The sequence below is a fragment of the Phyllobates terribilis genome, unplaced genomic scaffold, assembly GCF_046119375.1.
Source record: "Phyllobates terribilis strain yellow unplaced genomic scaffold, ASM4611937v1 Scaffold_7__3_contigs__length_470593459, whole genome shotgun sequence".
In the NCBI taxonomy this organism is placed as follows: domain Eukaryota; kingdom Metazoa; phylum Chordata; class Amphibia; order Anura; family Dendrobatidae; genus Phyllobates; species Phyllobates terribilis.
This window is the reverse complement of record NW_027362767.1, coordinates 51,237,047-51,263,387: the sequence shown is the minus strand read 5'-3', so window position 1 is coordinate 51,263,387 and position 26,341 is coordinate 51,237,047. Positions and strand designations below refer to the sequence as shown.

The 26,341-nt window shown below is 45.6% G+C and overlaps 1 protein-coding gene across 1 annotated transcript in view; it reads left to right on the top strand.

Moving 5' to 3' along the window:
- MAP4K5 (mitogen-activated protein kinase kinase kinase kinase 5) overlaps nt 1-25,769 on the top strand; it is a 90,441-nt gene extending 64,672 nt beyond the window's left edge. Inside the window, exons 21-32 of the mRNA XM_073638552.1 lie at nt 8,903-8,982; nt 9,072-9,132; nt 10,458-10,460; nt 17,716-17,830; nt 18,338-18,396; nt 19,929-20,032; nt 20,514-20,691; nt 21,131-21,199; nt 22,222-22,314; nt 22,403-22,473; nt 23,279-23,334; nt 24,305-25,769. Coding sequence (XP_073494653.1) covers nt 8,903-8,982; nt 9,072-9,132; nt 10,458-10,460; nt 17,716-17,830; nt 18,338-18,396; nt 19,929-20,032; nt 20,514-20,691; nt 21,131-21,199; nt 22,222-22,314; nt 22,403-22,473; nt 23,279-23,334; nt 24,305-24,392 — 977 coding nt within the window. The 3' untranslated portion in view covers nt 24,393-25,769. The remainder of the gene's footprint in view (nt 1-8,902; nt 8,983-9,071; nt 9,133-10,457; nt 10,461-17,715; nt 17,831-18,337; nt 18,397-19,928; nt 20,033-20,513; nt 20,692-21,130; nt 21,200-22,221; nt 22,315-22,402; nt 22,474-23,278; nt 23,335-24,304) is intronic.
- Nucleotides 25,770-26,341: the final 572 nt, after the last annotated feature.

The window sequence follows — 26,341 nt, the reverse complement described above, 5'->3', positions numbered from 1 at the left end:
GCTGAGCTTTCCTGCTATGCTCCTAGCAGGTCCCAACACTGAACAAAACTAATCCTTAGTGCAGGGATACTAAAGGACCTGTGGCAAGAGCCACTGGAAAACCCGGGTTGGAGGGAGGAGGCCGCCCCACTGCCTCCTGTAGCCTCCTCCAAGAAATGAAGGCCCTGCCGGGTTTTACTTAATCTGCCTTAGCCAGATAGCCTGACCAGGCCAATGCTCACCTTCATTCCTGCATTGCAGCCGCAGCTGTGTCTGTGACTGCAATGCACTCCAATGGATTTAATAGGTATCTGTACACATTCTGGGGGATATATAACGTCCCTCGTATATGATCCCGGTCACTGCCTCACATATCCCCCCCTCTGTTCAAACTTGTGGGGTTGAACATTTGACACCATACAGGGTGCCCGGGACAGGGCATCCGCTCTTGCCTGCGACTTCCCAGGGCGATGTTCTACAGAGAAACTGAAATTTTGCAGTGACAGGAACCACCTGGTGACTCTCGCATTCCTGTTCTTGGCGTTTCTCATCCAAACCAAGGGTGAGTGGTTCGTCACCAAGCGGAACTGACACCCGAGCAAATAACATAGTGATTCCAAGGCCACTTAATAGCCAAACACTCCTTCTCTACTACGCTATAGTTTTTCTCTGCCGGGGTAAGCTTTCTACTCAAGTAGGTGACCGGGTGCTCTTCACCATTCACTTTTTGTGACATTACCGCTCCTAGGCCCACCTCTCAGGCATCTGTCTGTACAATGAAGGTTTCCTTGAAGGTTGGGGCTGATGATGACCGGCTGTCCACACGGGGCCAATTTCATGGACCGAAACGCTGCTTCTGCCTGAGATTTCCACCGAACCATTACCGATTATTATTATTTTTTTTTTCTTCCTTTCAAGAGATCGGTCAGAGCCGCCGTTCTCCCAGCAAAATTAGGGATAAACCGGCGGTAATACCCAAGGATGCCAAGGAACGCCCTCACCTGCTTTGTACTTGACGGTTTAGGCCAGTTTTTTATGGCCTCAACTTCATTGATTTGGGGCTTGATAATTCCTCGGCCAATCACATACCCCAAATATTGGGCTTCCTCTAGCTCGATCGCACATTTTTTGGGGTTTGCCGTTAACCCCGTGGCTCTGAGAGAATCCAGCACCGCTTGTACCTGGGATAGATGCGCATGCCAGTCGGTGCTAAAGATGATGATATCATCTAGATACGCAGACGCGTACTCCTGATGGGGCTTGAGCAATATGTCCATCAGCCTCTGGAATGTAGCCAGGGCCTCATGTAACCCAAAAGGTAAGACCACATAGTGATATAGACCCTCCGGAGTTATGAAGGTGGTCTTTTCCTTCGCCGAATCTGTGAGAGGTACCTGCCAGTAACCCTTGGTGCGATCGAGCGTGGTAAAGTACTGGGCCTGCCCCAGTCTCTCAATCAGCTCATCCACCCTGGGCATTGGATAAAGGTCAAATTTCGACACTTCATTTAATTTCCGAAAATTGTTACAGAAGCGTAACGATCCGTCTGGTTTCGGAATCAGTACGATGGGGCTAGCCCACTCACTCCGTGGATTCCTCGATGACGCCTAACTGGAGCATTTGTTTTACCTCCGCCATGATGGCTTGCCTCCGGGCTTTGGGTACCCGGTACGGTCTCATTCGTACCCTTACCCCAGGTTTGGTGACAATGTCATGTTGGAGAACCGTAGACCTACTCGGTAGCTCTGAGAACACGTCGGTATTGTGCTGCACCAGTGAGCGAGCATCCCATCGCTGCTGTTTAGTGAGAGCATCACTTATCCGGACCTCTCCCCCGGACGCATCCCTGGCTGAAGGTAGAGAACTCTCTGGTGATATGCCCAGAGTGACGTCTGTAACTAAACACTCTCGATCTTTCCAAGGCTTTAGCAGGTTTACATTGTAAAGCTGCTCAGGTTTCCTCCTTCCGGGCTGATACACCCGGTAATTTACCTCCCCCACCTTTTCTCGAACCTCATATGGCCCGTGCCACTTGGCCATGAGCTTACTCTCGGCTGTGGGTACCAGTACTAACACCCGATCGCCCTTGTTAAAAGACCTGACTCTGGCTCTTTTATTATATGTGCGCCTCTCTGCTGCCTGGGCATCTAACAGATGTTCTTTCACGATGGGCATGACCGCCGCGATCCGGTCCTGCATACTAGCCACGTGTTCAATTATACTCCTATGTGGAGTCGGCTCTTGTTCCCATGTCTCTTTGGCTACGTCCAACAGACACCTAGGGTATCTGCCGTACTATAACTCAAAGGGAGAGAACCCTGTGGAAGCCTGGGGTACCTCACGGAGGTCGAACATCAAATAGGGTAGCAACATGTTCCAATCCCTTCCGTCCTTAGAAACCACCTTTTTTAACATGGACTTGAGGGTTTTATTGAACCGTTCTACTAGCCCGTCGGTTTGAGGGTGGTACACCGAGGTGCGCAATTGTTTTATTTTTAGCAGTTTGCACAGTTCCCTCGTCATCTTGGTCATAAAAGGGGTCCCTTGATCCGTCAGGATCTCCTTAGGTAGCCAAAGGCGACAGAACATAGCAAACAGCTCCCGTGTAATCAGTTTCGCCGAGGTGTGGTGTAGCGGTACAGCCTCCGGGTACCGGGTGGCACAGTCGACGACCACAAGTATATGTTGGTGTCCACGAGCGGATTTTACAATGGGCCCTACCAAGTCCATTGCAATCCGTTCAAAAGGTACCTCTATCACTGGCAGAGGTACCAATGGGCTACGGAAACTGGCGGTGGGTGTGGTCAGCTGACATTCGGGGCAGGATTCTCAGTACTTTTGGACCTCCGCGTAAACCCCAGGCCAAAAGAACCGCTGCAAGATACGCTCTTGTGTCTTTTTAACCCCCAAGTGTCCACCTAGCAGGTGTGTGTGCCATCTCCAGAACCGCCCGACGGTACGACTGAGGTACCACTAAATGTTCCACTACCTCATCCCTGATTTTGTCTACCCTATAGAGCAGAGGTCCTCAAACTTTTTATACAGGGGGCCAGTTCACGGTCCCTCAGACCATTGGAGGGCCGGAATATAGTTTTTAAAAAAAACTATGAACAAATTCCTATGCACACTGCACATATCTTATTTTGTAGTTAAAAAAACAATACTGAAACAAATACAATATTTAAAATGAAGAACAAGTAAAGTTAAATCAACCGGTATTTCAATAGGTAACTGTACCCAATAGGCAGCATAGGTCCTCAATAGGCAGGTAAATGTCCCCAATAGGCAGCATAGGTCCTCAATAGGCAGGTAAATGTACCCAATAGGCAGGTAAATGTCCCCAATAGGCAGCATAGGTCCTCAATAGGCAGGTAAATGTACCCAATAGGCAGCATAGGTCCTCAATAGGCAGGTAAATGTCCCCAATAGGCAGCATAGGTCTCCAATAGGCAAGGTAAATGTCCCCAATAGGCAGCATAGGTCCTCAATAGGCAGGTAAATATCCCCAATAGGCAGCATAAGTCCTCAATAGGCAGGTAAATGTCCCCAATAGGCAGGTAAATATCCCCAATAGGCAGCATAGGTCTCCAATAGGCAGGTAAATGTCCCCAATAGGCAGCATAGGTCCTCAATAGGCAGGTAAATGTCCCCAATAGGCAGCATAGGTCCTCAATAGGCAGGTAAATATCCCCAATAGGCAGCATAGGTCCCCAATAGGCAGCATAGGTCCTCAATAGGCAGGTAAATATCCCCAATAGGCAGCATAGGTCCTCAATAGGCAGGTAAATGTCCCCAATAGGCAGTATAGGTCCTCAATAGGCAGGTAAATGTCCCCAATAGGCCGTATAGGTCCTCAATAGGCAGGTAAATGTACCCAATAGGCACATAGGTCATCAATAGGCAGGCTGTTTCCCCCTTATAATGTCCTATGCAGGATGTCACCCCCCTGTCTTTATAATGCCCCATTCAGGATGTCACCCCCCCCCCCCATATAATGCCCCATGCAGCATGTCACCCCCCATATAATGCCTCATGCTGGATGTCACCCCCCCATATAATGCCCCATGCTGGATGTCACCCCCCATATAATGCCCCATGCTGGATGTCACCCCCCCCCCCCAGATAATGCCCCATGCAGCAGGTCACCCCCCCATATAATGCCCCATGCAGCAGGTCACCCCCCCATATAATGCCCCATGCAACAGGTCACCCCCCATATATAATGCCCCATGCAGCAGGTCACCCCCCATATATAATGCCCCATGCAAGCCCCCCCCCCATATATAATGCCCCATTCAGCATGTCACCCCCCCCCCCCGCCCCATTCAGGATGTCACCCCCCCCCCCCATATATAATGCCCCATTCAGGATGTCACCCCCCCCATATATAATGCCCCATTCAGGATGTCAAACCCCCCCCCATATAATGCCACATGCAGGATGTCACCCCTAATATTATGTCCCATGCCTCCATACATTAAAAAAAAATAAAATCCAATACTCACCTCCCTCCTTGCCCGCTGCCGCTGCTTAGGTCCGGACTCCAGCGTCACGGCGGCGGCGGCCCGCTCTGCGCTGCCTGTGACGGCTCAGGGGAGGGCGCGGTGGAAAGACGTCACCGCACTCTCTGACCTGAGACGTCACAGGGAGCGCACAGCAGGAAGACAGCGGATCTGCAGAGGCACGGGGAGAGGTAAGTATCGGGCTGCCGGGGCTCTGAGAAAGCGGGGGGAAGGGCGGGCGCTGACACCACTCCCCTCTGCCCACAGCCCGGCGGGCCGGATAAAAGTCCTCTGCGGGCCGCATGTGGCCCGCGGGCCGTAGTTTGAGGACCCCTGCTATAGAGCAACTCACCGTTGACCACCATGCGTGGAAACACAGTATCTGCACTGGGCTGTTGAGCTACACCATTTACCTCCACCACCCTTTCCCATGCCTGGTGGGATCCTGTAGCTGAGCTGTCCCAAATGTGTCCCGGGACACTTCCAGCTCGGGGATCGATGGGGTCTCCTCGACCTCTCCTGCCAGCACCTCTAGGGAAGACCTATCAGGGTCACACTCTGTCCCTAGGTTGGACACTCCTGCGGCAGGTACCCCTGACTCAGGTTCGTCAGGTACTGCGTCTGTAATAAATTTTACCAAGAAGAGTGATTTTTGTTTTCCCACAGAGTCCAGAACAGGGGTAAGTCTCTTCCCAACACAGTCCCATAGGGAAGAGTTTTTATCACCCCCACCACATGTTTTATGTCGCCACATAGCGTGGACAAAACTACCTCCGCGGTTGGGTACTCTCGGAGGTCCCCATGGATACACACAACCCTGACTGTCCGTCCACTGGGGTTGCCTCCTGCCACCAGCGAGCCATGTACCAAAGTCACTAGGCTCCCCGAGTCTAGGAGGGCCTCCGTGGGGTACCCATTAACCGGTACCTGGCACAGTTGGGGTTCACTGTCCGGGGGGTTGGCACTCGCAGTGCAGACTGATTGGGCGTACATTGAGACCCGGCGGTTATACCCGCAGTCCATGGGCTCCGTAGTCGGGGCAGTTACAGTGCCGGCAAAAAAAATCTTTACAAGTTCAATGGAACCACAAAATCTTAATATTCAAGTGGATTCAAGTGTTTTATTGTGGATATTTTATTACAATTAGTATTTTGTCATGTCACCTTTACATTTTATCACCATCTGCAGTCGTTTAGGCATGGACTCAGCAAGGCTGGCTAAGTATGTGGAGTCCATGTTTACCCACAGTGTCTTCAGCACCTCCTTTAGATTGTTGATGTTGCTGGGTCGTGTCTGTTGAACCTTGTTTTTCATTAAATTCCAGGCATTTTCTATGGGGTTAAGGTCAGGGGAATTACCTGGCCACTATAAAATGTTAATGTTATGGTCACTGAGAAACTTTCTCACGGCCTTGGCTTTGTGGACAGGGGCTCCATCATGCATAAAGTAATCACACTGATGTATGACCCAAAAAGTAAGCATGTGTTCTTCCAAAACAGTAATATAATTGCTTGCTTTCATAGTTATAATCTTGGGAAGGAAGTACAAACCTGCCCTGCCCATTCTTCCACTGAATGCACCCCACACCATCACACTGTCAGGGTGTTTAACAGTCTTAACTGTATATTTTGGGTCATAACGTGACACTGTACTCGGACGACGCACAACCTTTGAGCCTCCCCTGACCAGCCTGAAAGTGCTCTCATCACTAAACATCACTTTCTTCCACTCTTTAGATGTCCAATCTTGATATTTCTTACAAAATGCAAGCCGTTTCTTCTTCATTGCTGCTGTGAGCAGGGGCTTCTTTGCGGCACGGCAACTTGATAGACCCAGGTCCTTCTGCAGGCGGTGACGAATTGTCCTAGTTGAGATGTTCTGGAGGAGCATAGGGTACTTATTTTTTATTTCAACGGCAGTTATAGAAGGATGTGACATCACTTCACGCTCCAGAAGCTTATCAGTCCTTGTTGAAGTCTTCTTAGGTGCGCCAGAGCCTGACTTCCTCTGCGGTACCATCCCAGGAGGCAATGATGCCGCCGACCGCTTCAGTTGAAAATTGCTTCTCTTGACACTCCCAGATCTCTAGCTACAGCAATCACTGAATTCCCCTCCACGAGCAGAGTCAAGGCACGGGATTTCTCTTCCATTTTAAGCTTCTTTCGACCCATTGTGGGAGATAATAAAAACTGAGGGAGATAATAAAAGACTGCCTAATAGCAAAACTGGCAGAGCTGCACATAACAACCAATGAGAGTGCAGCTTTCGCTTGAACAGAGAAGTGAAAACTGAGCATTGATTGGTTGATATTTGCAACAAAGCCAGCTTTAATATTAGACAGTTTTTTATTATCTCCCCCATTGTGTACACTTTTAAAAAGTGAAATTATGATGTGGATTTTATATGTAAAGTTTTTTTTTGCTGCGCAAGTGTAAAGATTTTTTTTGCCGGCACTGTAGCAACCACATGTCCCGGCCCCTGACACCGCCAGCACCTAATGGTGGGGGTTCTGTTCTTATGACTGTTTGTGAGGCAATCTGTCTCCTGACACTCTCACTACGGGGTACCCCTTTAGCACGGGTACAGTGCTGACTGTTCTCAGCAGAGGGACGTGACCCCTTTCCCGGTTACTGGGTTGGCAGGGATCTGCGTGATTGCCGCGAGGGGGCAGAGTCTCGGATAAAGTCCTGAGTGGCCGAGTAGCGCTCGTTCAGGCTGATCACCTGGTCGAGGGTGGCGGGGTCCCCTTGCACCACCCAACGTTGGATAGCGGCCGGCAGATTCCTCACCAGCCGCTCGAGCACCACCTTCTCCACCATCTGGGCAGGAGCCACCTCTTTACCTGCTGCAAAAGGTCGTAAGCCTGAGAACGGGCAGGCTGGGTCTCCACATAGGCCCATGAAAATACGCGCTGAGCCCTCACGTATGTGTTGACCCACAGTCGGGCAAGGTTCTCACCTTTGAGCCTCTGGTAGTCCTGGGCGTCCTCCCGACTGAGGTCGAAGTAGGCCTTCTGGGCATCTCCGACCAAAAACGGAGCCACCACTTCTGCCCACTGTCCGGCTGGTAGGTTTTCCCGCTCTGCTGTCCGCCGGGAAACGGCTAAGGCGCCGAGTCCGGAACTTTGAGAGGCCCGGGACAAGGTTCGCTCAGCGTTAAGGAAGATGGGACCGGAGGACGATGTGGAAGCCTTTCTGACCATCTACGAACGTACAGCAATCTGTTGCAGCAACAGTTTATTTGCTTTTTTGCTGCTGATGGTACAGTAGCTGCTGCTGTTCCCACTCCTGCTGTTGCTGTGGGCAACGGCCGCGCCGCTCAGAGCCTAACGGGTGCAGATCCTTCCCAGGCGTGGGTTCAGCTACTCACAGGCCCGCCAAGCTTTCCTGCTGTGCTCCTAGCAGGTCCCAACGCTGAACAACACTAATCCTTAATGCAGGGTTTTTAAAGGACCTGTGGCAAGAGCCACTGGAAAACCCGGGTTGGAGGGAGGAGGCCGCCCCACTGCCTTCCTGTAGCCTCCCCCAAGAAATGAAGGCCCTGCTGGGTTTTACTTAATCTGCCTTAGCCAGATAGCCTGACCAGGTCAATGCTCACCTTCATTCCTGCATTGCAGCCGCAGCTGTGTCTGTGACTGCAATGCACTCCAATGGATTTAATAGGTATCTGTACACATTCTGGGGGATATATGACGTCCCTCGTGTACGATCCCAGTCACTGCCTCACAATACATACATACATACATACCATTATTTATTTCACATACTGAGTGTGAAAAGGATACAATACCCTGCACAGCTTGGCGGCTTTAAAGCACTATGCAGTGAAAAGCAGTGTTGGTTCCCCTTTAGGGTGAGACTATATGGCGACTTTAGCTGTGACATAGGTCGGGGAAGATTGCTGCCATACCGCAGCATAGTGTTAGTGAATGGCGTCGCATTGCGACCTGCAAGGTCCTGTAACAAAGTTGCATAACAAATCTAACTGCAATTTTTTGTGACTCGCACAATGCTAGTTGCAATGTGACTCCATTCACTTGCACTGTGCTGCAATGTACCAGCAGCATACAGCGATCTCTGGCCGTGCGATATATGTCACGGCCAAAGTCAACATTGAGCCCCAGCCTCATTCTTAGGATTGTTGTGTGACCCAGGGGTCAGACCTACACTAATCTTAAAGTGATGGCATATCCTGGCTGTATGCAATTTTGTAATGGGAGCAGGTCTGCAGAGGAGCTGTATTCACAAAACGGTGCTATATTTGATGGTTTGATTCATACACAGCATATCCATGGATAAGGTAAGTGTTCCTTATACTAGTGATATCCAACAAAGTTTTTTTGCATGAAGAATATTAGGCATAACATATTGCCATGTAGTGGAAAGTTAGGTCCAATAACGGAAGTCCTTTCCTCCCGTCAGACCAGTACCTGATCTTCGGCACTGAGGATGGGATCTACACTCTGAATCTGAATGAATTACATGAAGCCACAATGGAACAGGTATGATCAGGAATGTGTTGTTAATATCGGGGTGGGCCGCTGATATCAGACTCCTTGATCAATATCTCATCCATGTGTTTATTTTGTAGCTATTCCCCCGGAAGTGCACATGGCTGTATGTTATCAATAACACCCTAATGTCACTATCAGGTATGTCCTATGCTTATTTGTGATGTCCTGTATTATTACATTGCTCAGTTCCTGATTAAGGATTTGATCTTCCCCAGTGTATGTGTTACTGCATTAACTCTGAACCCAAGCGGAAGAAAGCAGAGCTCCCTTTCCTTAGTGGCAGATCCTCTTTATTTGAGCGACACAACTAAAGGGCACAGTTTAGAAAAGACTGCTGGTATCATTCACACATACAGATGTAGCAGAGTTAAATTTGTGATTTACAGAGTAAAATGTTTCTTCTTTTAAAGGAGATGTCCTGGCTTATATAAATGACAAATATCCAGGGTAAGTTATCAATATCAGAATGGCAGGTATCCGACAACCAGCACCCACTCTGCTGTCAGCTACAGTGGCCTTCACCGGAGCTGAAAATGGCTGATCAATGGGGATGCCGGGTGTCAGACCCCAACCAATATGATATTGATGACTTATCCTGAGGATATGTCATCAGTATTGTAACCCCTTTAAGGTTGGGTTCACATTTTACAGTTCATTCCCTGAAAAAAAAAAAAAAAAAAAAACACAATTTTTTTTTTTTTTTTTTTACTAATTATATTTGTGTTTTTTACTCCACAGTTTTTAATGGGAGTCGAATTGAAACATAAAGCAGTATGTTCCAATTCGTCTATAAAGTACATGGTTTTTAATTACAGGTATCATCTGCAACCTCTCTTTACTCGCCCTCCCCGCTCTGCATCTCTGGCTCTGCTCTTGGTGTCGAGCATTTACTGCGGTGCTGACGTCCTGTCGACAGCGTGGCGGCACACTGTGAGCTTCAGCCGCTGTCTGTGTAGAGGGAACGCACTTTTCAGAACCGCTGAGCTGTTAGATGGGTGCCATCATGACATCAGTGCTGCAGCCAATACCGGGCTTTGATATTGGCGGCAGAGACTTGGCGCTGGACCCGGGGAGGGTCAGTAAAGTATGGTTTATTTTCTGAAAGTGGGGCAAGCCCTTAAATATGGTGGGGAGAAATGAATACTTTATAAAAAAAAAACAAAAAAAAAAAAAAAAACAACCATAACAGACGTAGAATAACGTAATAGATGCATCAATATATAGGCAGACATAGGTTGACATATAGCACACCTTTCCATACACTTTTATTATATACATTCAGCGCATATGTTATGTCTGCAGAAGTACCAATGTGATCTAGCCTAACTCAGCAGGCTTACCTGTAGTCCTGTGAAAAATCTTACAGCCGAGAATTCATTCAACATAACCTACTAGTGTCATGGTGTGTTCTCTATTACCCTTGCAAACTTTTCTCTTCTACACCTGCATATGCAAACTTCTAGAGGGTCTCGGATCTGTGAGATGGTCCTGATTTCAATGGTAGACTCACTGTCCATTATCCTACTAATGCGTTAGTCTTTTCATTGCCTGATATGAGGTAGGAACATACTGAAACAGAGATAATATGCATATTAGTTCATACTAGTGTTTTCAATTGTCCTGTTGCTGCAGTTAAAATAATTAGTAAAACTTACTAATGTTTTTGTAGCAGCCGATGTTGACATTGATGCAACCTGGAAAGTTGGTGTTAAATGCATCAGGCGAGGTGGAAACCAGGCTGGTAAAGTCAGGGTCTATCGTCACTGTGGGGGAGACTTTTTTTTTTTTTTTTTTTTTTTTATATGCCGGGAACAAAGGACACATTAGATGTCAGATGGCAGAGCTCCATCGCACTCATTCTAATGCAGGATGTGACATTTACACACTGTGCTGAGGACAGGAGAAGCTAATAAATGGCTTGAGAACAGTGTGCTTTGGCTCCGTTCCTTCACTGTTAAGTCTGTTCCTCTTTACTTGCCAATATGAAGACAGCAATGAGCAGCATTTATTGTCCTGCATTGTCTCCGGACGCCCTGCAGCTGGCACCGTACATATAATAAACCCCCTGCCCCAAAGAATATAGGACTAACTTTCATATTACAAAGTAAAACTTATAAAAGTGGACCCAAAACTCTGGAGTCCCCATTAAATTCATGTATGAAAGGGTAGTGTTTTTGTTTTTTTTTGTGCTTTCATCTTTCTTTCCTCTTCTAAGGGATACCATTTATTTTACTTTGTCATCAGCACAGCCGCATGAGGCTTTTTTCTTTTCTAGTTACTGTAGTTTTGAATGACACCATTCACTTCACATTCTTCTTAGTATAATGGGTTTTTTTTATGATGGTGTAACTTACTTCCACATCAGGAGGTGAGAGGCCGTGTATTGTGTATGCTTCTTATTCTAACCCTGCTGGGCATGATACCTGGTACACGGCTGACCGATGTCATGTCCCCTATTAATATGGAGGTGCGAGGCACTGACTATCCCCATCAGGTGTTTAGCTATGCAGGTGCAATGCCTGGCCGTCCCATAGCGCTATATATTCCATCATTCTAGTATCCTAATAATAATAATAATAATAATAATAATAATATCCTACAGTAATGTAAGGAATAGTGTAGTGTGCAGTTCCTTGTGACGCGGCCAACAACCCCTATTTTAGCTATAATGGTTGCCATATTTAGCTGAACCAGATAGCAGCTATAAGAAAATAACTTGTGAGCAGAGGGCGACTCAAATACACCTGTATGTAATGTATCATATCCGACATTGACGTCTCTGCTGTAACTATTATCAGTTGTATTGACTCTGAAATATGGGATATGTGTCACTATTATTTTCCTTTTTTCTTCCTATGATCCTGTGTACCCATTGGGCCATTCTGCAGAAGGTAAGTGTGTCTTAATCATCTTTAAAATAAATGCTATGCAGGATTGTAGTGACCGTCGCATCGGGAACAGTTGCTGCCATTGCTAGCTGTGACCTGGCTTCTGTTACTTCTCTAGGAAGTCAGAATAATTTCCAACAGGTTTTTTTTATAAGTGAAATTAATGTTTGTGAGAAATGCCCATTAGTGATGAGCGAGCATACTTGTAAGTACTCTGTACTCGCCCGAGCATCTCCGTACTCGAGATGCTCGGAGCTTGCGAGATGCTCGGGCGGATGCTCGGGTCCCCTCCCTGCATGTTTGGCGCTCTTTAGAGATCCAATCAACATGCAGGGATTGCCAGCCAGTCATTGTAATGCTGTAGCCATGTTGGTTGTGGCATTACAGTGACTGGCTGGCCACACAGCGTCATCAGGTCTATATCAGACCTGGCGCCGCTGTGTTCATCACAGTCACTCCCGAATCATACAGTGTAGGGAGAGCTGTTGCTGAGCTAGGGAGAGATTTACTTGTGTATTAGGTAGTGTAGGGAGAAAACAAGTACATTACACATATCCATCTTAACAAACAGTCCTTCTGAGGACTAATCCATCTGCAAAGATATCAGGCAGGCAGGGTATATAGCAGACTGCAGTGCATATAGCACAAGAGGCTCCATTCCAGTTCTGCCTTCTGCTGCTGTTATATTTCTAGAGATAGGCCCAGGTCTCAGGGGCCAGGAATAATATTTTTAGGATCTTAATCCTCATTATTTGCTTAAAAAGCAATCCAGAGAACACCGTTTTTCTGTACCATTTGCTTGTTGGCACTGCAGAATATAGCCAGGTGCTTTCCATATTACAGCATTAAAAATCCAGATATTTAAAACTGTGGTTTGTCCGTCACACGGATCACCTATAATTTTGCTGAAAATACTGCCATTTTTGGCCTCCATTCAAATTTTTTTTCAGTGTGTCAGCAAAGTTTTTGACACCGGTTTGCTGTTCAAAATAGTTACCTACAGGGCAGGTATTTGAAACTGTGGTTTCTCTGTCACACGGATTACATATAACTTCGCTCCAAATTCAGCCATTTGTAGTGAGCGTGGAAGATATTGTCCTCCATTTCAAATGGGCAAGGCGTGTGGCAAGGAACGGGGAACTGGACGTGATGTTGCATGCTGAGGCCGAGGCCGTGGGCAAGTTGAAATTGTGCCACAACAAACATCCACATCTTCTCGCCTGACCTTCCTGTCTCCATTCCTAGGGGACCGCAGCACACCACTATTGAACCCAGAGCAGTGTGAAAAGGTTGTTGGTTGGATAGCGGATAATGCTTCCAGTCATAATGCTAGCCACCACCACCCTGTCTTCCACACTGTCAAGTCTCAGTAGCTGTGAGTCTGGACCGCATATTCCTCACCCTGAACCTCCTTCCTCCCATCATGCCGAGTGCACTTGGACACTCTGAAGAGCTGTTCACTTTTCCATTTATAGATTCGGGCGTCTCGCCCGGTCCACTTGAAGCGGGGCAAGAGGAGATCGCGTGTAGCGATGCCCAAATATTTGAGCAGCCACGGTCACACGAAGGCGACAGTGGGAAAGTATCACAAGAGGTGGACGATGAGACACAATTGCCAGAAAGTCAGGAGGAAGACCAGAGTGCGGAAGTGGAAGACGAGGTGGTGGATGATATAGTAACCGACCCAACCTGGCAGGAGGACATGCAGAGTGAGGACAGCAGCACACAGGGGGAGGGAGGCAGAGCACCCCAACAGGCAGGAAGAAGCAGTGTGGTGGCCGCAGACAGAAGGCGGGCAACCGTTCCCCACCAACACGAAGGAAGTTTCCAGTACAACTATTATGTCTTTCCGAGTCTGGTTGTTTTTTAAAGACTCTGCCGATAACCCCAAAAAGGCCATTTGCACCACCTGCCAGGCCAGCATCAGCAGGGGTGGCAAAACGACCAGCCTGACCACCACCAGCATGATCAGGCACATGGCAGCAAAGCACCTGACTTTGTGGGCCGAACCCCAGGGTCCAGGAACAGTGTCTGCAGGTGGCACCATTGCTTCTTCCGCTGTTGTGCATGCAAGCCGATCCCCTGTCCATGGTGCATGCGAAGATGCCTCCTGCCATGCACCTGTCGTTGCACACTCTCAAGTAGCAGCATCAGGAAGCCCGTCCATGTCCTTGTCCCAGCGCAGCGTTCAGTTGTCCATACCCCCCCAGTCCTTGGAACGCAAGTGCAAATACGCAGCCAACGCCCCACAGGCCACACTACTAAATTCCCACATTTCACGACTGCTTGCGCTCGAAATGTTGCCTTTTAGGCTCGCGGAGACTGAAGCATTCCGCAACCTGATGGCGGCGGCCGTCCCACCGTACTCTGTCCCCAGCCGCCACTATTTCTCCCGGTGTGCCGTCCCTGCATTACACAAGCACGTGTCCCACAACATTAGCCGTGCCCTCAACAACGCAGTTACCGGGAAAGTCCACCTAACCACGGACACGTGGACAAGTGCTTGTGGGCAGGGACGGTACATCTCGCTGACGGCACACTGGGTTAACATAGTGGAAGCCAGGACCCAGTCGGACCTTGGGATGTAACACGTCCTCCCGACGCCAAGGATTGCGGGCCCTAGGTCAATCAGGGTTGCCCCCCCAGTCTACAGCTCCTGCACCTCCTTCTCCTCAGCCTCCTCCTCAGCGTCCATCTCCGAAATGACCACATCAATCACAAGCTAGAAGCACTGCAGCACTGCCTCGGCCAAGCGGCAACAGGCTGTGCTGAAGCTAATATGCTTAGGTGACAAACCGCACAATGCTGAAGAGTTGTGGACAGCTCTGAAAGAGCAGGCAGATCTGTGGCTGACACCGCTGAACCTACAGCCAGGCATGGTCGGGTGTGACAACGGCCGGAACCTGGTGGCGGCTCTGAGGCGAGTTCACACTCGTACCATGCCTGGCCCTTGTGCTTCACCTCGTGGTTCAGCTGTTTCTCAAATCCTACCCGGAGCTGCCGGATCTGCTTGTTAAAGTACACCGCCTGTGTGCCCATTTTAGAAAGTCACCTACAGCTTCCGCCGCCCTTGCCGTGTTTCAGCAGCGTTTGCAGCTTCCGGCTCAGACTGGTGTGTGATGTCCCCACGCGTTTGAACACTACAATGCAGATTTTGGGAAGGATTTGTGAGCAGAAGAGGGCAGTTGTTGAGTACCGGCATCAACAAGGCCGTTGGTATTCAGTTCAAATTCCACATATAAGACCTCAGAAGTAGACATGGATGTCAGACATATGTACCATCCTCCAAAACTTTGAGGACTCCACCAAGATTGTGAGCGGCGATGACTCCGTAATTAGCGTCACCATCCCGCTTCTCTGTCTTCTGAAATGCTCTCTGCTCACAGTCAAAGAGGATGCATTGCAGGCGGAGCACGATGAGACTGAGCAAGGAACCATACAGGGTGATTACACACAGCCCAACCTCATCTCATCCCAACATGGATTGGGTGACAATGAGGAAGAGGAGGAGGAGGAAGAACAGGAGCTAGTTTCATGCGCTATAGACGGTACTACCTGCACAGCTGTCATACAGTCTGTTCAGCGTGGATGGCCAAAGAACAGTGAGGAGGAGGAGAGCATGGCCAGTCATCCTCTTGGTGAGGACATGGAAGTCTTGCCTGTTAGCAGTATGGCACTCATGGCTGAGTTTATTACTCTGCCTTTCCCATGACCCTCGCGTTCTCACAATTTTGAGTGACAGTCATTACTGGTTGGTGACACTTCTAGACCCACGCTACAAGGAGAACTTTATATCTCTTATTCCGGAAGCGGACAGGTCTACTACAAAAATTGGGCTGTACCAGAAGGCCCTTGTTGCAGAACTATTAAAAAAAAATTCCCATCTGAAAACACTGGCGGCAGAGGTCACAGTTCGTTGGACAACCAAGGAGTACAGGCGAGAGAGACACAACTTCAATCCAGCAGAGGCAGGGGAACACTGTCAAAGTTCTGGGGGAATTTTCTCAGACCCTCCCATTGCACAGGCCCTGAGGCGCAGGGTACTCTCAGAAGGAGTGCAAAGTTTGGGAAGATGCTGAGGGAGTACCTTGCCAACCGTACCAACGTCCTCTTTAATTCCTCTGTGCCTTTAAAATTATTGGGTATCCAAGCTGGATACGTGGAATGAACTGGCTCTCTACGCCTTGGAGGTCCTGGCATGCCCTGCCGCCAGCGTTTTATCAGAGCGGGTTTTTAGTGCCGCTGGTGGAATTATAAACGTTAAGCGCATCCACCTGTCAACTGAAAATGCTGACAGGCTGACTCTTATAAAAATGAACAAGGGCTGGATTGGGCCAGACTTCTCAACACCACCGAATGATAGCAGCTTAACATAAACTCAAATCCAGTGTCTTTTGTTTTTTGGGAGGTGTATTCCCATGCACCTCTTCACATCCACACATGGGTATATGCGTCCTGATTTTGGCTATTTGCTCTGGTCCTCCTCCTTCTCCTCATCCTCCAACACCATATCACTAGGGTGACCATGGTCCGTGATGCAACACCCACTTAATTTTTTTTAAAGGGTGTTTATGATGCCCGTAAAAAAAAAAAATTTTATACAGTATGTTCATGTATACCCCCCAGGGGTAAATGTTTGTCAGCCCATACACTTAGTGCATGGGCATTACAAGTAAAAGAGACCCGCTCCTTTCTAATGGGAACATCTTTTTGATGAGGTCCTCCTCCACGTCTCTTCCAAGGGGCATTGGAGTGCCTTCCAATTTTTGGCAGCCCTTGCATTCACTGCATAGGCAAACACAATGGGAGACCCACTTCCTAATAATGGGAACATTGTTTTCAGGAGGCCCTCCTCTAAGTCTCTTCAAAGGGGTATTGGGGTGCGTCCAAATTTTGGGCAGTCCTGCCACTCACTGCATACGCAATAACAGTATAGGAGACCCACTCTAGTAATGGGAACCATAAAACATAGCTGGCTGATGGCTCTCTAAGAATAGTAAAGGCCGCCTGATGGCCCTATAAAAATAGGCTTTGTGACTTTCAGAGTCCCTCCTTCATAAATTAAACACGATGTCTGATGACATCTCACACACCACATGGCCAGATAAGGTTGTAAAATGTTACAATTACATTTCCTGGTGAATGCATTTGTCACGGTTGAAAGCAATGCAAAAGTGCAAAAAAAACGCATCAAAAACGCTACGTGTGAACATAGCCCAAGGTGTGGAGGAGCATTTTTGATTTTGGTTATTTATTTTGCCTTATATACAAGTCATTACCCTGGAAAGGATATTCCTTAACATATTTCCCAGGAAAATCCATTTTGGTTTAGTTTTTGTATGTTTTATTGTGAGTCCGTAAAAGTGGTGTAATACTCTGACAACGTTGTTGACAGAAGTGACCTGGGGGCAGAAATGCTTCCAGGGGTCTTCCCCATGCTGTTCCAATGTCATTTGAGCATTGTTCCCATCAATTTGGGCAATTTTTAGGCCCTCTGCAGACCGCCGGGGAAAGCCGCCTGAAAAATGCTCGAGTTTCCCATAGACTTACATTGGGCTCGTTGCTCGGGTCGAGCACCCGAGTATTCCAATGTGCTCGACCCGAGCAACGAGTACCCGAGCATTTTAGTGCTCGCTCATCACTGATGCTCATTGCTCACATTGTATAGACTTCTCCAGCCTCATGTAAATATGGATCTGTGATGTGATAAATGGTAGCATTTATTATTGGAGTGTCCTAGAATTGGAAATGTACAGGAATTGGCCTTCACTGCCCCTTCTGTAGGCTGGCGTTACAGGGGAGATATGATGATTTGTTTGATTTTACTTTTTAGGTAAAACTTTGCAGCTTTATTCACATAATCTGATTGGTCTATTTGAGCAAGCCAAAAAGCCCGGACTGGCTGCACATATCCAAACCCATCGCTTTCCAGATAGAATTTTACCTAGGTAAAGAAAGATTTTTATGAAAAACTAACTTTCTTTCCTCTTTACCTTCCTTCATTTCTTTCTTTCATTCTCCTTTTTTGTTCCCACTTTATTTTCTTACTGCTTGTGCTTTCTTCCTATCCCTTTGCTTTATTTTCTTGCTCTCCTTTACCTTTTTTTTTTTTATTTTTTTACGTGCTCTATTTCTTATTTTTTTCATGCTCCTTCCTTTTCTTTTTGTGCTTTTTTTATTTTGTTCTTTCTTTTTTTCCATGCTTTCTCTCTATCCCTTTTCTTTTACTTTGTGCTCTCCGTTTCTTCTTTTTTTCTATGCTTTCTCCGTATTCTTTCTTTTTCGTGCTCTCTCTTTTGCCTTGCTCTCACATTTTATTTTTTCTGCTTTCCTTTTATCTTTTTTTTTTTTTCCCCTCTCCTGTTATCATACAATTCATTATGTAGTAAAGTGAAGAAGTAATTTCAGAGAACTTACCATAAATGGCCTAAAATTGTTGTAATTTCTCTCTTCAGGAAGTTTGCCCTCACTACAAAGATCCCAGATACAAAGGGCTGCCACAAGTGCTGTATTGGTGAGTATATCCAGCAAGTGTAAGGGCACAAGGATAGGAGGGATTGATCACATACTTAACCTTTTTATGACTGAAATTAAAGGGGTAGAAAACCCTCATGGCACTGGTCACTCTTCAATTATTGGCCTACGGAGCATCAATGAAAAAGTAGTGGACAAATTCCTTAAGGCTTATTTGTCTGTTTTGCACAGTCTTTTTACTATTTATGGGTCACAGGGTCTAGTAAGCACCCAGGATGCCAGCTGCAAAACTTTGAGACTAGTTTGGCTGCCACTGAAGACAGGACTCAGTGGCGTATCTCCAATGGCGACAGCGGGTGCATTGACATCATTACAGCGTGCCCGCTGCTCTGAGATGTGCGGCTCTTCACACCACACCCTCAGCAGACCGGAGCACCGGGTGGAATGAGGAGAGGTGAGTATTGTAGTACTTATTTTTACAATTAGTCACTGTTGGCCATGATAGAGTATGGAGGACCATGGGGGCTGCACTATAATGTATGGAGGATCGTGGAGGCTGCTTTATATTGTATGGGGGATCATGGGGGCTGCATTATGTTGTATGGAGGACCATGGGGGGCTGCATTATATTGTGGGGGGGGGGAGGGCTGCATTAAATTGTATGGGGGGGCTGCATTATATTGTATGGAGGACCATGGGGGGCTGCATTATATTGTATAGAGGACCATGGGGGGCTGCATTATATTGTATGGGGGGCTGTATTATATTGTATGGAGGACCATGGGGAGTTAATTAGAACTTCTGCTATGGGGCCCCATGATTTCTATGTACACCCCTGACCAGACTGGGTGCTAGACCAGAGTAGCTCGAATCTTTTTAATCAACTGTAGTGCAGAGAGAGCAGCATTACACGGTACGGTGCAGTAGACGGATTATAGGACTTCCTCTAATAAATCCGAATCCTTGGAGTGGCAGAAAGCAGAGATCTTGAAAGCGGAGAGGAATTGAAACACACAAGCCCCAATTCATCAGTTTTCCCCAGATTTCTGGCATAAAATGGTTCGAAATGTCTCAAAATATTTGGACAACTCATAGTTGCACAAATATATTTTAACTTTTGACGTTTTTACACCAGTCTTTGCCGACTTCGCTGACCTTTTGGAAAAATATGTGGGGATTTGTCGGAATGGGACGTCCCTGAGCATCAGCCAACACATTTATCATAAAAGTGGAGTAAATTTCTACAGAAATGTACTCCGGTCCCTGGCTGCAGTACATGTCTCACGCTGACACACCGTAGCTGAGAGATGAATCACATTCAACTTCTATTAATGTATGTACCGCATCTTAATCCAGCACATGCTTTATTAAAACTGGCATGCAAAATGATGATTCAGGCTAATGTGTAGTTAGAAAGTTACAGAAATTTTTGTGATTAAAAAATAACCTTTATTCACAGAAAACTCCAGAAATGATGACTCTTGTATCTATGGTCAGCCTAAAGTGGTGATAATATAGCGTATTCTGAAAATATCTGGTCATACAATAACTTTTTCTTTTCTTTCCATATAGTGAGAAACCCATATACAGGACACAAGTATCTGTGTGGGGCGCTGCCATCTGGCATAGTGCTGCTGCAGTGGTATGAACCCATGCAGAAGTTCATGTTGATACGGGTTGGTATCCTAGTGAATGAGTTCATTACCTGCTGCCATTGTATTTTATAAATCCTCATTCTGTTGCTGTTTAGATGCTGTGTGTGTATGTATATCTCCCTAAAGTACATTTACACCTAAGTATCAGATGTTAGTGCTATCATATGCTAAATCCATATTACGCTAGGTGGTCAGATTACCTGGACAATCAGCTGACGTCCTTGGTCATACCTGCGGGCGAAAATTAGAGTATGGGGTGTCCTTCCTTTGTCAGTAGCTGGAAAAATCAGTCAGTAAACTGATAGTCCTACCTAAATGTTCTGTAACATTCAGCCTCCATAATCATCCAATGTCCAACATGTATGGTGCATGGGGTCTAATGGGACCAGTGCTCAATACTCACGGTGTGTCATACAGTTGCCTCGCCGGTGTGCAGATGTCAGATCGCTTGGACCTTTTGAAGTAGTCTAATGCTCCATGCCTTCAACTTTTTGTTTTTCAGCACTTTGACTTCCCCCTTCCGAATCCTTTGAGGGTCTTCGAAATGTTGGTAATACCAGAGCAGGAGTACCCTATGGTGTGTGTCGCCGTTAGCAAAGGCATGGAACCTAATCAGGTCGTACAGTTTGAGACCATCAATCTGAGCTCCGCTTCTTCTTGGTTTACAAAGATTGGCACAGGTAACACACCCATAACGTGAACTTGTAATATTCACCTCCATGATTGCTATTTAGAGCTTCTGGGTGCCATAGTCTCTCAGTAGCACAGAGAACTAATGTTGCATCAGGGAGGGCTGGTGATCATCAAGACTTACTTTCGACCCTGCAAAGTTGCTATGTTGCATATTCTGCATTTGATATTGCCAGGGTTTGGTCTGCTAAGCAATATTACATGGCACACCAATGATGTCAATAGGCAGAGGAGTTACTGGTTCCCCAGTTAGATCAGTGGAGGGCCTATTGATTTCAGTTGGACCTTATATATATATTGCTGTTTTCTTGACTATAATAAACATATCTATTATCTTTTTATTCCTCCATCATTATAAAAAGCCTGATCTGTTTGAAGCTTTGATGGCTTTTTTGACGTTTAACATTTTCTTTCTTTTTCTCTCAGCAGAGGGTCATCAGATTGACGCTATACACGTGACACAGCTGGAGAGGGATACTGTCCTGGTCTGCCTTGATCGTAAGTCTTCAAATTACCCAACTTTGATATGCTGGAGGCATTTTCCCATGTGATAAAGTAATGACATATGAGTCTGAGAATAAAGGGGACGCAGCGCTCCTGGTCACCCGACTGTGCAGGAAACTGCTGCTGACCCCATTCACTGTGCCGCAGTCCCCTGCACATCCGGGTTGTAAATGTGCAGGGGAGACCAAACTGAGCTGCTTCCGCTTTGGGCTAGGATCACTCATTGCACATTTGATTGGATTTTACAGAACCAGCAAAGTGGATGAGTTTTACATTATTTCATACACATGCTGTGTTTTTTGTTTGTTTTATTATTGGTGCAGAATCTGCACAGAAATTCGGTTTTGTTGCGTCTTATTTTTAATCCACAGCATGTCAATTTCTGTTGCAGAAATGCACCTTTTTGATGTGGATTGTATCTTATTTATTTCTGTGTGATCCTAAATGCACAGGTTGAACCGCTGGTCCTGGCATGGTTTGCTGAGTTTTCTGGTGTGTTTCCACAACAACTAAAAATCTGCACATATAAACATAAATGTAAAAAATGTGCGAAAAAAATATCTTAGATGCATCAACACGGCGGATTTTAGTTTAGAATTCTGTGCATAAAATCTGCACCAAATACAGAACGTGAACCCAGCCCACATGAGCATGTGAGTTCAAGCCAATCACGCAAATTGCAGACAATATTGCGTTTGTGTGCAGCACCGTGTGATTGTCCACATTATGCTATTTGCCAAGCAGCACAATCTTGTCACAAGACTTGTGCATGCTGCAATTTTTCATTTCCCACACTTCACCTATTCGGACCTAATGGCTCATGCACGAACTCATTCGCTTGTATTGGTCCATGTGCCAATGTGCACACAGACAGCACACCGTTCTTCTGAATGTAACCTTATTCTCAGATTCAGTGTCATCCCTGTATAAGATGGAAAAGTCCCTTTAAGGATTATACAGATATTACCACATTGTAAACATGTTAAATGACTGGTGTTTTTTTTTTTCTATATCAGATTATGTAAAAATAGTCAACCTTCAGGGAAAACTTAAATCCAGTAAGAAGCTGGCCTCTGAACTGAGCTTCAACTTTCAGATTGTGTCTGTAGGTGAGTGTTAGGCGAGGACTGATGAACACATCGGTGGGGCAGCAACAGAACTTTCCGATAACTTTTTGCACATTCTCCTTTCTTACAGTCTGCTTGCAGGACAGTGTTTTGGCTTTCTGGAAACATGGTATGCAGGGAAAGAACTTCAAGTCCAACGAGGTGAGGGCATTTTATTTATCTGCGGCATAAATCTTGTTGTGTTTTCTTTTTTATTATTATTCCTGCTGCTTGTATGGTGCAGCATTGTGCAGGTTCTGGCCATTCACATTAGTTTCCATGTGATTTATTGGTGGTGTAACTCGGCACTGAAATTTATATTATTTTATTTTCTTGATCTCGGGAGATAGCCCGGGTCTCCGTTAGGCTACATAATTCTCTTACCTGTTTGAAGGGTTATTCTCATGATCGATCTTCTGGAGCACACCACTCCCCTGCTTCCCAGTTTCCTCCTTGCTGGGGGGCAGTGCCCTCCTGATGCTTGACAGTTTGGACCATCAGCATAGCTGCACCACTGCCCCAAACTGTGCACTCTCCTATGTTGCAAGAAAAGGCAGCTTTGCCTCTAACATTGGATGAGCACAAGGGCACTGGAGCTTGCGGTATCCTCTGATCTGGCCAGCTTCAGAAATGCGCTGACAATCTCTTATAGCAAAGTGCTGACTAGGGAACTAGCTACTGCTAATAAATAGACTGCAGCGGCGGCTGGTTACCTTGGTAATGAGCAGTATACTCTTTAACATATTTAATACGAGGTAAATTGAAAAGTTGCTTGCTTTTACAAGCACTTTGCAATTTTATTCATTCATGATGGTGAGACAAACCCTTTTAATATGGTGTTTTCAAAGGGGGTTATCTGAAATGGAGAATTGTAAGCTAGACTTAAGCGGAATCTTGTTAAAAGAAATGTAACACTTAGTACTAGGTTTTGTCCTTATTTTTTTTTATTTATATTATTTCTTTTAAGGTTACACAAGAGATATCTGATGAGTCCAGAGTTTTCCGCCTGCTAGGATCAGACAGGTAATATTGAATGTGTATATTCTTCATCCTATATACTTACTCCCTTCAGGAGTTAATAATGTGCTAAAGGAAAAGACCAAGAGCTATAAAAATAATAGCAATACACACATGAAAAATACAATTTATTAAAGCTTCAATGCAAAACACAAACAAACAGAGTTAAAAATGCTTAAAAAAGCAATAGTATGCTATATACAGAAATTAACCTGCCTTACCATAATAAGTGGCCAAAATGACTCCCAACCTTCTGTAAAGAAAGGTTCCTGGCCAACACAAAAAAAGTAAGTGCCACAAAGCATAAAGTGCAATTCTGTAGTGTAACAAAGGATATGCATGTTTAAAGCAAATACACCAAAACCAGGAATAATATAAAAAATGTGTGTTAGTGCAAAGAATAAATAGCATGTAATACCACAGACCCTAGGGAGCTGATGGGTCTGTATGTCCTACGTATATCGCCACAGCACATGTGGCTTCTTCTTCTGGGGAAGGGACATACAAACATCAGCTATGATCTTAAATGGTATTCATTACCTACGCAAACACTTTTTGATATTATTCCTGGTTTTTGTATGCATGGAGCTTGTTACACTACATAATTGCACTTTATGCTATATGGCACTTATGGCATTTTTTTACATTGGCCACGGACCTGTGGTTACAGGCGGCAGGGGGTAAATCTGACCACTCATCATGGTGAGACACTTTAATTTCTGTGTGTAGCAAAATATGGAGTTTCTAACCATGTGTGTTGTTTCCTTGAGTTTTGCATTGAAGCTGTAATAAAATAGTATTTTTCTAGATGCCCATAGTGTGCGCTGCTATTATTCTTACAGCTTTGGGTCTTTTTCTTTCGGTTTGTGGTTTTCTATGTGAGCGTTTAGCTGCTAGAAAATACATGTGGGTTGCGCTTGTTGATTCGCTATATGCAAGTTATTAATGTGCAATTTCGTTCTTCTGCCTTTTACAGGGTCGTCGTCTTGGAAAGCAGGCCGACCTCAAATCCTACAGCTCACAGCAACCTGTACATCCTGGCCGGGCATGAGAACAGCTACTAGGCACTGGGCATGGCATGATACAAATGACATAGGAATTTCAATTCCATCATAAACTTCTCCAACTTGGGACTCTGACGAGTTGTATTGCAACTTGTATTTTTTTGATCATATCTGTATGTGTATTATATCTGTATTTGGTAGAATTCTTGATTTTAACTTTTTTTTTTTTTTTTTTTTGTGCTGCTGAAAACAGCTAGATCTCCTTTCACCACTATGTGGTGTTGGTTTTTATTTGGTTGCTTAATAAAAAGCTGTGATTTACAGCCCTTTTATACGATCAAGTGGAAGGGGGCAGCGGGAGATGGCGGATTACCTTCTCCTCCAGCAAAGATAAAGGGGTGCCTTGATGTGTTCTTCTTTCATTGCCTGACAAAATGCTAATATCAGCTTGGATATTTCTATTGGGCAAAATCTGTAGCTTTCACCGCAGTTGCCATTTTCTTTATGTGAGTAGATCTTTGTATTGGCATCTCTGATTATGGGCAGCAGCCCCCAATTTCTACATGGCGCTCCTAAACCTAAAAGAGATGTAACCAGATTCTGCAAACTGCGGATCAAGATCTTCCTTATAGTCCCATACTGTATTTTACCTGTTTGTCATATAGGCATTACAATGATGGGACATTTAGGTTAAGTTCACACATTGTTTATTTGGTGCAGATTTTTCCGCAGTCTATCTACAGCAAAAGCCACGCTTTAGCAGCAGGTTTGCCTCAAATTTCTCTTTGTTGCAAAGGGTAAAATCCATACAAAGAGTTGACATGCTGCAGGTTTTAAAAATTTGCTTTGCAGGTCAAATTCCGCTCTCTATTTGGGGATTTTCCACATGCAAATCCTCAGATGCACAGTGTGATGCAATTCTTAGGATAGCTTCACACCTTGTGGATTTAACACCCAGATTTTCCACAAATCAAATCCGCCACGTTTTACAGTACCAGCAAGATGGATGAGTTTTAAAGTTGATCTCATCCACATACGGCTTTTTTTTTTTTCTTTTTTTTTTTTGTGTAGAATCCGTACAGAAATTAACTTTTGATGCAGTGTTGTTTTGTTTCTTTTTTTTTTAACCCGCAGCATATCCATTTTTGTTGCATATATGCACCCTTATAGTGCAGATTTTACCCGTTCATTTCAATGTGGATCCTATGTCTGTAGGTCAAAGCTCCAAGCTGGGATTGTTTTGTTACATTTTGGTGCATTTCTGCTGCAAGCAATGAATAAGTGCAGAAAATGTGTGGATTTTTAGATGCAGAAACGCTGCAGATTTCAGTTTACAAATGTGTGCATAAAATTCTCACCAAATCAACAAAGTGTGAACATGGACTTAGTATTCGTAAGCAGTAACTGCAGAGCTAAATCATTTCAGGTCAGTCATTACAGACCAATCATAAGCTAGTTTTACCCCAAGTATCGTGAATGCATTTACAACATTTACATCAATTTCAGCAAAGCTTTCTGGAAGTTGAATAATTTTGGGTCTGACCCCTTGGATTTCGGAGTGGTACATCAGCCCCTACACAATGGCATTGCCGCTTGTTTGTCTGCTTGCTGCTGCATTACCAGGTGTAACCTCACTCGTACATATGGCGCCGCGCCTGCATAAACCATAAAGGGGATGCAGTCTTCACCATGTCGGGCCTTCACCATCATAGACTCCAAAAATATTTTAACCTTTTGTTTTTATTGCTAAATGATCTTTTTTTTTTTTTTTCCCCTCTATTATGTAGTCTGGGTAGAGCATTTTCTGTATGATATTTTATTTTAGAGTGATATTGCCAATGGTAGCAGCCAGTCATACTTGCCACGGTTGCATATCTCCCTTCATAAAACTGTTCTGCGACATGTAGCTTTCAGGCTGTTAAGGAAACTGAAACTACAACTCCCAGCATTGTGCAATTTGTAATTTCCAAACTGCTACAGCCCTGTCTTGATCCGAGCTATAAGGCTGC